The sequence below is a fragment of the Haliotis rufescens genome, unplaced genomic scaffold (genome assembly GCF_023055435.1).
Source record: "Haliotis rufescens isolate VD_foot unplaced genomic scaffold, xgHalRufe1.0.p SCAF_14, whole genome shotgun sequence".
Classification (NCBI taxonomy): Eukaryota; Metazoa; Mollusca; class Gastropoda; order Lepetellida; family Haliotidae; genus Haliotis; species Haliotis rufescens.
The window spans coordinates 9,990,358-10,005,280 of record NW_025963824.1 but is presented as its reverse complement, the minus strand read 5'-3'; the positions used below and the strand labels follow the sequence as shown (position 1 = coordinate 10,005,280).

Genomic DNA, 14,923 nt, shown 5'->3' with positions numbered 1-14,923 from the left:
TAGCGTAGATACGTGTCGACGTTGCGATAAAACGCCAAAGTCTAGACTGTTAGCCTAGATACGTGTCTACGTTGCGATAAAACGCCAATGTCTAGATTGTTAGCCTAGATACGTGTCTACGTTGCGATAAAACGCCAATGTCTAGATTGCTAGCCTTCATAAGTGTCTACGTTGCGATAAAACGCCAAAGTCTAGACAGTGAGCCTAGATACGTGTCTACGTTGCATTAACACGCCAATATCTAGACTGTTAGCCTATATACGTGTTTACGTTGCGATAAAACGCCAATGTCTAGACTGCTAGCCTGGATACGTGTCTACGTTGCGATAAAACGCCAATGTCAAGACTGTTAGCCTGGATACGTGTTTTCGTTGCGATAAAACGCCAATGTCAAGACTGTTAGCGTAGATACGTGTCGACGTTGCGATAAAACGCCAAAGTCTAGACTGTTAGCCTAGATACGTGTCTACGTTGCGATAAAACGCCAATGTCTAGATTGTTAGCCTAGATACGTGTCTACGTTGCGATAAAACGCAAATGTCTAGACTGTTAGCGACATTTGTCAGCCGAGTACCAAAAATGTGTCATTTTGAAACAGAATGAGAAACCGGTTACTGTGCTTGCCAAAGAATATCTGACCAGTTTGGATTATTTTCACATTTCCTACATGCTGCAAAATTCCCCTAAACAGGCAAAAGTTTATTGCACCAAATAGTCTTTAAAATACAGCAAATCTAGAACAAGGCGACATTTGTCAGCCGAGCGCGAAAAAATGTGTCATTTTGAAACAGAATGTGTCAAGGTGAGAGACCGGTTACTGTGCTTGTCATAGAATATGTGACCAGTGTTGATTGTATTCATATTTCCTACAAGCTGCAAAATTCCACTAAACACTCAAATGTTTATTCAACCAAAAGTTCTTTAACATACAGCAAATCTAGAAAAAGGCGACATTTGTCAGCCAAGTGCGAAAAAATGTGTCATTTTGAAACAGAATGTGTCGAGATGAGAGACCGGTTACTGTGCTTGTCATAGAATATCTGACCAGTATTGAATGTTTTACTATTGTCAACAAGCTACAAAACTCCACTGAACAGTTAAAAGTTTATTCATCTGTAATACTTTGTAAAATACAGTATGACTAGAAAAAGGTGACATTTGTCAGCCGGATGCCAAGAAAATGTGACATTTATAGAAAGAATGTGTCAAGATGAGAGACAAGTTACTGTGCTTGTCATAGAATATCTGACCAGTGTTCATTGTTTTCATATTTTCTACAAGCTGCAAAATTCTAGTAAACGGTCAAACGTTTATTTTACCAAAAATTATATCAAATACAGCAAATCTAGAAACGGGCGACATTTGTCGGCAGAGGACCAAAAATAAGTCATTTTGAAACAGAATGTGTCAAGATGAGAGACCGGTTACTGTGCTTGTGAAAGAATATCAGACCAGTTTGGATTCTTTTCACATTTCCTGCATGCTGCAAAATTCCACTAAACAGTCAAAAGTTTATGGCACCAAATATTCTTTTACATTCAGGAAGTCTAGAAAAAGTCTACATTTGTCAGCTAAAAGCTAAAAATGTGTCATTTTGAAACAGAATGTGCCAAAGTAAGAGACCGGTTACTGTGCTTGTCAAAGAATATCTGACCAGTGTTGTTTGTTTTCATATTTCCAACAAGCTACAGAATTAGGCTAAATAGTCAAAAGTTTATTCCACCAACTATTTTTTAAAATACAGCAAATCTAGAAAAAGGCGACATTTGTCAGCCAAGTGCGAAAAAATGTGTCATTTTGAAACAGAATGTGTCGAGATGAGAGACCGGTTACTGTGCTTGTCATAGAATATCTGACCAGTATTGAATGTTTTACTATTGTCAACAAGCTACAAAACTCCACTGAACAGTTAAAAGTTTATTCATCTGTAATACTTTGTAAAATACAGTATGACTAGAAAAAGGCGACATTTGTCAGCCGGATGCCAAGAAAAAGTGACATTTTGAGAAAGAATGTGTCAAGATGAGAGACCAGTTACTGTGCTTGTCATAGAATATCTGACCAGTGTTCATTGTTTTCATATTTTCTACAAGCTGCAAAATTCTAGTAAACGGTCAAACGTTTATTTTACCAAAAATTATATCAAATACAGCAAATCTAGAAACGGGCGACATTTGTCGGCAGAGGACCAAAAATAAGTCATTTTGAAACAGAATGTGTCAAGATGAGAGACCGGTTACTGTGCTTGTGAAAGAATATCAGACCAGTTTGGATTCTTTTCACATTTCCTGCATGCTGCAAAATTCCACTAAACAGTCAAAAGTTTATGGCACCAAATATTCTTTTACATTCAGGAAGTCTAGAAAAAGTCTACATTTGTCAGCTAAAAGCTAAAAATGTGTCATTTTGAAACAGAATGTGCCAAAGTAAGAGACCGGTTACTGTGCTTGTCAAAGAATATCTGACCAGTGTTGTTTGTTTTCATATTTCCAACAAGCTACAGAATTAAGCTAAACAGTCAAAAGTTTATTCCACCAACTATTTTTTAAAATACAGCAAATCTAGAAAAAGGCGAAATTTGTCAGCCAAGTGCGAAATAATGTGTCATTTTGAAACAGAATGTGTCAAGGTGAGAGACCGATTACTGTGCTTGTAATAGAATATCTGACAAGTTTGGATTGTTTTCCTATAGTCTACAAGCTACAAAACTCCACTAAATAGTCAAAAGTATATTATTCCAAATACTATGTAAAATACAGTGAGTCTAGAAAAGTCGACAATGATCAGCAGAGTGCCGAAAATGTGTCATTTTGAGACAGTATGTGTTAAGATGAGAGACTGGTTACTGTGCTTGTCAAAGAATATCTGACCAATGTGGATTGTTTTCATATTTCCTACAAGCTGAAAAATTCCACTTTGCAGTTAAACGTTTATTGCACCAAATAATCTTTAAAATACAGCAAATCTAGGAAAAGTCGACATTTGTCAGCTTAGTGCCAAAAAATTGTCATTTTGAGACAGTATGTGTAAAGGAGAGAGACCGGTTACTGTGCTTGTCATAGAATATCTGACCAGTTTTCATTGTTTTCATATTTCCTATTAGCTAACAAAAATCTGCTAAACAGTCAAGCGATTATTTTACCAAATATTGCATAAAATACAGCAAATCTAGAAAAAGGCGACATTTGTCAGCCGAATACCATAAAATGTGTCAGTTTCAAACAGAATGTGTCAAGATGAGAGACCGGTTACTGTGCTTGTCAAAGAAAACCTGTCAAGTATGGATTGAATTTCTATCGTCTACAAGCTACAAAATTCCACTAAACAGTCAAAAGTATTACACCAAATACTATGTAAAACAGATCAAGTCTAGAAAAGTCGACAATGATCAGCCGAGTGTGAAACAATTTGTCATTTGGAAACAGAATGTATCAAGGTGAGAGACTGGTTACTGTGCTGGTCATACAATATCTGACCAGTATGGATTTATGAGCTTCGGTAGCGGTGATGTAACGTCTGGGCATTATGTCAAACATTCATTCCAACCAAACATCTATCACATCCTACGTAGCTTCCTCTGCCGAGAGGGGCGCTGGTATTGCTAAAAGCGGCGTAAAACCAAACTCACTCATTCACTCACGCCTCTGCCGAGAAACTGAGATGCTGTTTGCCATTTTTGTCTTTAGCAGGGACCGTTTTCCCCCATATCAGATACAATTTTGAACAAAGGGAGACCAATTTTCATGTATCAGAGATAATGGTAGCACGAGAGTAGATCATTTGCCAATTCCGGAGATAATATTTACACAAGAATTCTATATTGCAAGGGATTCTATGACAATATTTTTTTACGTTTATGTCCCAATTGAGTTAGGTGGTATTCGATTCGATTAGAAACTTGAACCTTGGTAAGAGGATATTTGAGTAACAGCATGAAGACCACAAACAACAAATTCAGCACTGTAATTATTTCGTTAATAGTGTTCTGATAAATAATTGTATCTTTTTCTTAAATGTATCAGGGGCGATCGTGTGGCCCAGTGGTTAAAGCGTTCGCTCGTCACGTCGAAGATCCGGTGTTGATTCCCGACATGGGTACAATGTGTGAAGCCCATTTGTGGTATTCCCCGCCGTGATATTGCTGCAATGTTGCTAAAAACGGTGTAAAACCAAACCCACTCACTCACTTGAATGTATTCCATTGATGTAGTTTTCATTATTTAACTTCAATAAGGTAACTTCAATAATATCTCCTCTACATAAGCTAGCTTGATAGCTATACCAGTGGAGCAGGATTGCCTCACCATTTCGCGAGCATCTGGCATCATCTTTTTTATAGCGATTCATAAACATATACCATGTTTTAGTTGGAATCGTATGTTGGCCACTACTTTTGGCAGAGCTTTCTTACGAATATGATTGTTTGGTCTGTTTTGAGTGAGTGAGTGAGTTAGGTTTAACGCCGCTTTTAACATTAGTCCGGTCATATCACGGCGCGTCAGCTAATGTTGGAGGAAAGCTCGAAGTGGTGCAGGTCTCAGACGTTTACCACTTCGGTGAAACCCTCGAGCACGGGTATGGTGCTGACAAACCTAGATACATAATCGGTGTGATCATGTTTGAAGGCCACACAAAGAATGATGTCTACACAGAGTCATATCTTGATGCAGGGTAATTGTGGAATGTCATGAGTGGAAATCAGCACAGCACATAGCCAATGTGGAAACTGTGCAGTGCCGTAAGACCTCGTACAGTGACACGTCGGACGCCAGTGAAAGGGAGACGCATCTGGTTGGTCATCAACAGAATCCCGTCAGTATACGCCTGGAAAGAAGACGGTGTCATTGCAGCATAATGTGTACCGAAAATGTATCATTGAAGAGACATTATGAGCAGGACAAAAATAATTATTTTCTATACACAAAACAGAACCCGTATCTAGTGTCGGGTGAGGCAAATGTCCATTGCTGTGTTTGTTTGTGACTCACGTTATGTAAGTCACATACAGAGCCACATATTAACTGACAATGAACTCACCATGAAATCAGAATCACTGATGTGGATTTCAATGACGTAGTTGCTTATGTCAATGACTGAAATACCAAGCTCTACTTCTTCTGTACCAAAGGCTCCCCCCTGCCGTGCATTGAAGACGGCTCGAGTTGGGCTGTTGCTCCATCTCAAAGACAACATGTACACAAGGTCCGTGTTAGGGGCTTCAAACAAGATGTAGTTGCTGCAATAACACACAGGATATCTGGTACATGGTATACCGTTTATGTTATATCATGAAAAAAACGTTGTAAGTTTATACCTGCCCATGATCGCAGGGAATTGGAATGAGTTCCCTTAACATAATAATATTTCTCTGATTGAACAGCAATATCCATTGCAATGGGATGCGTGGCGTTATTTGAATGTGACGTTTAAGGAACAGCTTGATCCCACCCAAACAAAATCTCCTGTGAAAGCCAGATTGATGATACATTGTTATGCAGAAATACAAATCTAAGACGAATATGTGCTTTACATACTGTACGATTACAAAACACTTCTGCTATGGTTCCTAAGTAATATGTAAATACAGTAAAATACGTTTATAACGAACTGACGGATTTTACGAAAAAAAATGTTTATCCCCGCCATTTGTTGTTCAGATGTTGTTTGTATGTTTGTATAACGAACTACAGTTATAACGAGCTTGAATAAGTGGTTTACTGTAGGTTTACTTACTACTCAGTCGTGTCTCCAGACACTGCCAGTCTAAACTTCATCCCTGCAGCAAGGTCAAAGTTCAGTTCTTCTGAATATTCCATGGATGGAATCTGCTTTAAAGAAACGACATTTTTAGAAAATGAAAATAGGAACACACATGTATTTGTTTGGGTCCATCAATTTAATAAATAAAAAAAAAATCCCAACTGAAATGTTTACATGTTTGTACACCTTTAACTGTTAACTCATTTTCAGTTTTAGTACTGTTTAGGTTAAATTCAAAACTATCCATTCGGAAATAGCATCTTGATTAGCATCTTTATAATGTGACACAATGTATCAATTGAGGTGTCACAAATTGTATAGTCTGCTAGCAAATTGTAACCCAGGCGACACATCACTTGCGTCCAATGTGTAAAAGAAAAAGCAGCCGTGTATTTCATGTTCCTGTAACATGGCAGTGGTATGTAAATAATCGAGTCAGGGCGAGACAATCCAGTGATAACACAATTGGGATATGACGACAGGTCATCAACCAAGTCACCGAGCCTGATATCCAATCCAGTTTTTAGTCTTACAACAAGCTTGGGCCATTTGCCCACATGTCACATGTACAAGTTAAAAGTAAGTTGTAGTACTCGTTGTCAAATGTAACTCATGCATTGCTCTTACATTTTCACAAACTGCAACTTTGGGATATCAGTGTAAACACGACACAGATAAACATAGCTAAAGATAAGTTTTACCGCTTCTTTCGTTTACCCATTTAGAAAAATTAAACGCAATTTGTGTCGGTAATCTTATTCAATATATCTTCATCTCTGATGCCGACAAAGGGATACACATCAATGTGAACCTACCATGGATTGCCTTGCCATGCCTATATAGCATGACACACACTTGACTGGCACCACTTCCCATGATGCACCTGTATAACAGGATGACGTGTTGTCATCGGAGGCAATGATGTTGGTGTTGCAGACATCTTTAGGGTCAGTGTTGATGACGTTAACATCGGCACGTGTATTTTCAAGTGTAAAGTCGGCACATGAAACTGGGGACGAAGTAGGAATAATTATATTTACATCAGCCATCAAAGACATTAGTTTGTATGGGTAATGTGAGCAACTATCCAGTACTGACTTCACTTTATAAAGATACATTGTCGTGAGATGAAACCTGCTTTAACACTGCTTGCAAGTGTGTGTTGGGTGCGTGTGTGCGTGCGTGCGTGCGTGTCCGCTTGTACTAGTCCAGACACATGCGGGTTCTGTAGTGCTAGCCCACTGAGATACCATGCCACAGTCTCTCTCTCTCTCTCTCTCTCTCTCTCTCTCTCTCTCTCTCTCTCTCTCTCTCTCTCTCTCTACTCTCAAATCAATTCCAATCCATGCAAAAATTTATCCTTTGCATTACTAAATGCCTGTAGATATGTTCAGAAACGTGCATTGCCTAAAACGTATCGTAAGATGCAAAGAAAGTTTTGCAAAAGATGTGATATGACTGTCAATGCAGTACTAAGCCAGATATTGTGTTAATAGAAACCAGGCTTGGGAATTTGTAAAATGTCTGTCATGGCCGAACGGTACTGGAGCGTAACAGGATTTACATCAAAGATTTATTAGAAGACACTCATGCACAAAACATTCTCAGTTTTAAGTTTAAATAAAACGTTTTTAAGTAACCATTGACCATAGTAGGTATGCTTAGCCTTAGAATGTGGGTCTTACATCCTTCACACAAGCAGTTACTAATTATTTCGCGTCGGCTATTCTCTAAGTGCCCATTGATACTCACTTCCATAGTACTCCCATCCGGTTTCAACAGAGTCATCACTGCTCGAATCAAAGGCTTCAGTGTACAATTTACACTTTCTAATAAGGGGGTTGTACAAGACCATGTTACACGTTACCCGCCACTGACACTGAGAGAAGCACTCAGCCCTCATGTCCACCAGGCTGATCTCTTCTATCAGACTCCCGGCAAACATCAGATCATGCATCTCCAATCTTCTGTAGAAAGTCGCATTAGTGCAGCTGTCCGTGTTGTACGTTAATAGAGTTAAGACATACGACAAATTGAATCCAAATAAAGCGAGGATAGACGTTTGAAATACTTTCATAATGAATACGGCGCACAGAGCAAAATCTTCTGCGTCAACCAAAGCTTGTGACCCAACACATCATATCCACATGCGTATGCGTTCTCTGTCACTCAGGAAACAAAACACAATCTGCATTTTTTTTTTGCATTCCTATTTGCTCATCGTGTCTCTCAAGTTATTGTTGCCAGTCACTGAAAGACACATTCAGCAAGCGGGGTCTCCAAGGGCAAAATCAGTGGTGTGTTCAATTTGTAAACATATTGTCTGAAAAGTAGAAAGGATTTAGTGTGTGTATTCCATTAACATTATTTTTTGCTTTGTTGTACTGGAAAGATACACTTAACAAAACCTCACACGATCGATACACGATTAACGTCACTGGGTATACTGTGTCAGTGCTTCACAATAATTAATGAAGTCATTAAGGCAGACAGAAGGAATTCAATACAATCAATGCTGAAATGTAATATAACTTGTGTCCTGAATTTTTTTGTTCGAATAAATGCGAACACATGTCTCGTAAATAACAAATAATGCATGAAGGAAATTCCGCCTTCATGTGTGACGTTTATCATGAAATGGTATTGGACATGAGTATTGACTTGGGTGTTCTGTGTCTGTCTTATGTTTCCTGGATCACCAGTGGAGGGACTTGTTTATCAGAATCTTTATGTGGAAATGGTAAAGAAGAGATGTCATTTGAGGGATATGGCGAATGACCTGTGAACTACACATTGGCAGCTTACAGTGACAGTGGTATCATTGACAATAAATACAAATATAATTTATACTAATTGTTACCTTTTCAAAGTGTGTAATCGTCTTCTTAAGCTTTACACCACATGACATCAGCAGTGGTTATTTTAAAGAAAGGGATTATTATAAATTATATTTCCTTTCCTGTTAGCGGCCCCGTGGTCTAGTGATAGAGAGCCCGCCCGGAGAAGGGAAGGTCCAGGCTTTAATCCCCGGCCACGTCATACCAAAAGAGGTTAAAATATAGTACTTATTGTTACCCTGTCTGGCGCTCGGCATTAAGGAGTTAAACCAATGACTGGTCGGTTCCGAGTCAGCATACTAGCTTGGCTTATTTTAACATACAAACTATACCTTGCGGAAAGTCCAAGTTAGAGCTTACAAGAAATAGTTGTTTCCTGTTTTTGAATTTGATACATGATTCTTTAGCTTTATATTCACAAGTTCTACAATTTCCAAGTCCATTCTGTGATACTCTGAAGTCTGTAGACTTATTACACGAGTCGATTTTGTCTCGTGTTGATATCTTTCTTAATTTAATCATCAAAGCTTTGCCGTTTATTTTTCGGCATTGATACATAAGCCACATTTCGATAATTGTGTTAAATGCTATGGAAAAGACATCCATTGTTCAGTATTCATTGATAATTAAGCAGGTTTAATGATGAGACTTCAAGGGTTTACTATTTAATGGATTATTTAGCATCTTATGTGATGAGACATCAACGGATCAACGTTCTGTAAGTCGTAAAGAAAGGCTTCATGATGAGACGTCGAAGTTTCACTGTTCCATGGACAATGTTGCAGATCTTGAGATGAGACATGGAGCTTAAAATGTTCCATCGATTATAGAACAGCTTTAGTGAGGAGACGTTGAAGGATTAAAGTTCCATGGGTGATAATTCAAGTTCCGTGACGAAATGTCGAAGGATTAAAGGTCCCATTGGTCATAATGCAAGTTCCGTGACGAGATGTCGACTTACTCTGACACAACATGTGTATCGCCCTGAGCATGTCAATACGTACACAGCTAAACATGGACTGTACCCTGACACAACATGTGTATCGCCCTGAGCATGTCAATATGTACACAGCTAAACATCGACTGTACCCTGACACAGCATGTGTATCGCTCTGAGCATCTCAGTACGTCAACAGCTGAACATGGACTGTATGCTGACACAAAATGTGTATCGCCCTGGGCATGTCAATACGTACACAGCTAAACATGGACTGTATGCTGACACAAAATGTGTGTCGTCCTGAGCATGTCAATAAGTACAAGCTGAATATGGAGTATAACTTGACACAACATGTGTATTGCACTGAGCACGTCAATACGTACACAGCTGAACATGGACTATACCTTGACACAACATGTGTATCGCCCTGAGCATGTCAATACGTACACAGCTAAACATGGACTATACGCTGCCACAACATGTGTGTCGCCCTGAGCATGTCAATACGTACACAGCTAAACATGGACTATACGCTGCCACAACATGTGTGTCGCCCTGAGCATGTCAATACGTACACAGCTAAACATGGACTATACGCTGCCACAACATGTGTATCGCCCTGAACATGTCAATACGTACACAGCTAAACATGGACTATACGCTGCCACAACATGTGTGTCGCCCTGAACATGTCAGTACGTACACAGCTAAACATGGACTATACGCTGACACAACATGTGTATCGCCCTGAACATGTCAATATGTACACAGCTAAACATGGACATGTATTATAAGAGAAGTACCAACGGATTAAATGGAATTACAGATTAACTGCTCCATAGAACTGCCATCCAATTTCATCGATGCCATCACTGCTCGAATCAAAGGCTTCAGAGTGCAGTCTTCACGTCCTGGTGAGTGGGTTGTGCATGACCAAGTTACAAAGCCCCCGCAATTGACATCGGGAGAAACACCTAGCCCTCATGTCCACCTGGTTAATCTCTTCTATCAGACTCCCGGCAAATACCAGATCATCCATCTCAGACCTCCTGTAGAAAGTCACATTCGTGCAACTGTCCGTATTGTACAGTAACTGACTTAACACGCAAGATAATTTGAATGCAAGTTCAAGAATGTTAGACGTTTGAACTAAGTTCATAGTTGATCGTGTCTGACAGATGATTTTGTTCTGAGAAGAAATCTTGTTATCCGATGCTTCATATACATATGCGTGTGATTCTGAATCGCTAAGCGAAACAACACATCTATCTTGCCTGTGTTTCTATGTGATCGTGTCTTCTCTTCAATCTTCAAGTTTACTGATGTCAATCAATCGATGACGCATTCTAGCTGTTAATATGTGTATGTACTCCAAATGTAAAGTAGTCGTACATCAATCTGCAGACAATTCCTGTCTGAACGATTTAGTATGTGTAATTAAGAAATATTGTAACTTCTTTTTCATTGGGTGGAGATGTGTAATGTCATGGGATTCACGAGAAGGCAAACGGAATGATGCCAATGCAATCAATACAGAAACATAGCACAATCTTGATTTATATTTGCGTGTTTGGATACTCAATACTTAGCAAACGTTTTAAGAGGAAATACAGGCTTAATTGGCTATTTATCTAGAAAATGAATATAAATGTGGACGTTCTTTATTTTATCGAGGCAATGATTTTGTGGCACACCAATGTATTTTTCTGTTGCGCAACAGTTAACTAGGTGTTTGTGTGTGTGTGTGGGGGTGGGGGGTGGGGGGTGGGGCGACTTTGTTTGGTTTTGGTTGTTGGAGTATAGTGTCAATATATTGAAAACCATATCAGAACTTAAACACAAATGACGTCTAGTGAGTTTAACATGGCAGCAAATCAAAAGAGTCCCTCCCTGGATGATGCTTTGATGTAGTAGTAGTAGTAGTAGTAGTAGTAGTAGTTGTAGTAGTAGTAGTAGTTGTAGTAGTAGTAGTAGTATTTGAGGCATCACTGACAGAAATGATGACCAATGCAATTCCTCATATGTGTGACATCCGGTGTTAATACTATTTCATACTGATTTACAAACACATGCTTATGATATAGTCAGAATCGTACTGTGGACTTTTCTTTTGGTAGATATTTCTTTTGTTCATATCAGTTGCCAAGACTACGACTCACATCCACAGATTTCATTCAGACAATACAGACAATATACGGACAATATTTATATTGATACTAAGCACCCTAAGCAGAATACCTTTGTAGTAAGGAGAGAGTATTGACCTTCGTTAATTGCTTCATAGAGTAATTAATACAGTATCTGACAAACTATACTAGCCTGTGATATAGCGTAGACACGTTGTGTGCAAAAACAGTGACAAAGGCAATCTGCCGTAAGCCTGATACATGTGGTCTTTCAACAGAAACTAAATCTATTTTCACACAGCTTCTGTACCGTCTTTATTATCACCTATGCGACATATGTAAAACAGGTATAAATAAGAGATGAGTAACTGAAGCTTCAAATCAAAGAGTAGAATAATTTTGAATGCATTGTCAGGCCTGTTTACTTGATCAACTCCCAGATGGACTAATGGTGGGTGCGCTAACTGTGCATCGGTAATTCACTATTAACACAATCAGAAAGTTGTGTGCTTTTGGAGCAAAGGGACGTGAGCTTTGCTCCCATATAAGCGCATATAACAATTTAAAGGATGGTACATGTTATCTTCCGATTGCTGTTAAATGTGGCGTATGTATGTTGGTGATATTGTTCTTGACAAAGCTTCTCTTTTGATTGTGCGTTGAATTGCTATTCATTAAGTGTGTGATGATCCTATTACCGAGCGTTCGAATTTCAGATTCCCTCTGATGTTGAGTATTGTTGTGTTAGTACCATACCCGTGCCCTCATGTTTGAGTGCTGAACAGATGCATGTCATCGATCCCAATTGCGTGGATCAATACCCAATCACGGGATTGTCTGGTCTCGTCTCGATTATTTACAGACCGCCGTCATAAAGCTGGAATATTGCTAAGTGCGGCGTAAAACAACAAACAAACATTGCTGAACACCTGCTCTCTGCATGATTTCATGTTCCCACCAACTGTTTTCCCGAAGTGATGCAGGTCTCAGACGTTTACCACTTCAGTGAAACCCACGAGCACGGGTATGGTGCTGACAAACCTAGAAACATAATCGGGGCGAACCAGGATTCAAACAAACGATTTGTGTGTGCGTGCGTGCGTGCGTGCGTGCGTGCGTGCGTGCGTGCGTGCTTGCGTGCGTGCGTGCGTGTGTGTGTGTGTGTGGTTGTGTGGGGGTGGGGGTGTGTGGTTGTGTGGGTGTGGTTGTGTGTGTGTGTGTGTGGTTGTGTGGGTGTGGGTGTGTGTGGGTGTGGGTGTGGGTGTGGGTGTGGGTGTGGGTGTGAGTGGGTGTGGGTGGATAAGTCATGGATAAACACGCAACAGTAGAAATAATTCTGCAGTTCTATGTATAGTATACACATCCACATCCTTTTTTGTTGTGAGTCTTTGATGTGAGTCTAATCATATATTGTCTCTGTTTCATTAGAAGTCCACATCATTGTGTTTGGACAATAAACAGTCGTCTGCAATGTAGTACTATCTAATGTAAACAGTGATGTGGAAGTTACTATGTTTAGATACTTGTGTAGCCAGGTCTAACCTTGACTCTATTGGAGTGTTCCAGTACAGCAATACACTGTATACACTGCAAGAATGGATTTAGGCTATTTGAGGGGGCATTAGCGTGCCTCTCTCATCTCACATTACATCAAGTCCAGCAGATGTGTGAAGATCACTTTTCACCCTAGATATCAAGTCTAAGCCTATTTTGGAATTGCTGCTAGGTACATATTATTATTCTCGTCTTTATTGTTATAACCACTGATATTGAATTTGGTACTGCCATTGGTCTTGTACTGCCATTGCTCTTTTAACTTATTGTTTTTATTATGAAGTTGACACGTAACACAATACAAACGCTTGATTAAAATGTATCAATTTGTCTTAGTTGTCCAAGACAATGCACACCGAATCTCAGTTGTTGAGTGTAACCAGTTAATATTTTGGTCGAAGTTCCATGAAAATCTCTTGAAAATTGCGTTCAGTTACTCGGAAGCTGGTACTTCTAAGGCAACACTAACACAAACACGCATTGCTATATCTTATAACCTCTCACTTCAGCTACCACCCTTTGTTGGTCATGCTGGCTCACAGCCTTCAAGCATAGCCAGGAATATGCAGATGAGAAGCTAATCACACATCATTGTTAAGACACTGATAACATAAAGTGGGAAATTTGGGACCTTAAGTTCCTGACACAGCATGTTATCCTTCTCACATTATATAATTGTTGTTTGAAAATTACATTACAGTGTCATACTTATACCTTTTTGTTATGAAGTTTTCTGTGTTAGATTTAATGATATATTATACTGTAATTTAGGTTCATGTCAACTTTAATCTAATATATGGCTGTGCTTTCTTGTTACTCAGCCCAAACTGTATAATAACTGAAACAGAAAGGTTGCCCCTTCATTGCTTCAATTAGCGCCTAATTCCCATCTGGGAATTTGTAATATTTATGTATGTGCCCTAACCGTGTGTCTGTGCATTATACGATCCATGTAGATCTTTAGGTGTATTGGTATTCCGACAGCTAGTGTACGGACGACTGGGAGAGAATTGAGGAAACGCCCGGAGATTGCGCTTGATCTCCACTCACTGCGTGTATCTGAGCTGCATCTCTGCTCACCATGATGAGCTACATCTCCGTTCACCAAGGTGTGTCTGCCCTGCATCTCCGCTCGCCGCCAGTGTGTCTGCCCTGCATCTCCGCTCGCCGCCAGTGTGTCTGAGCTGCATCTCCGCTCGCCGCCAGTGTGTCTGCCCTGCATCTCCGCTCGCCGCCAGTGTGTCTGAGCTGCATCTCCGCTCGCCGCCAGTGTGTCTGCCCTGCATCTCCGCTCGCCGCCAGTGTGTCTGAGCTGCATCTCCGCTCGCCGCCAGTGTGTCTGCCCTGCATCTCCGCTCGCCGCCAGTGTGTCTGAGCTGCATCTCCGCTCGCCGCGGTGTGTCTGCCCTGCATCTCCGCTCGCCGCCAGTGTGTCTGCCCTGCATCTCCGCTCGCCGCCAGTGTGTCTGAGCAGCATCTCCGCTCGCCGCGGTGTGTCTCAGCTGCATCTCCGCTTGCTACGATGTGTCTGCATTGCATCTCCGCTCGCCATAGAGGGGTGTCTGAGCTGCGTCTCTATTCACCACGGTGTGTCTGAGCTGAATCTCCACTTGCCACTGTGTGTCTGAGCTGCATCTCCGCTCGCCAAGGTGTGCCTGAGTTTTATCTTCACGCGTCACAGTGTATTTGAGATGCATCTCCGCTCA

The 14,923-nt window shown here is 40.3% G+C and overlaps 1 protein-coding gene across 1 annotated transcript; it reads right to left on the bottom strand.

Annotated features, from left to right (window-relative positions):
- Positions 1–943: 943 nt before the first annotated feature.
- Positions 944–7,884, bottom strand: LOC124145420. The gene is made up of 5 exons (XM_046515182.2): positions 7,513–7,884; positions 6,576–6,769; positions 5,734–5,825; positions 5,038–5,236; positions 944–4,824 (listed from the first exon to the last, which is right to left on the bottom strand). The coding sequence occupies exons 1-5, from the start codon at positions 7,835–7,837 to the stop codon at positions 4,699–4,701; spliced, it is 936 nt and encodes a 311-aa protein (XP_046371138.2). The 5' UTR covers positions 7,838–7,884; the 3' UTR covers positions 944–4,698.
- Positions 7,885–14,923: the final 7,039 nt, after the last annotated feature.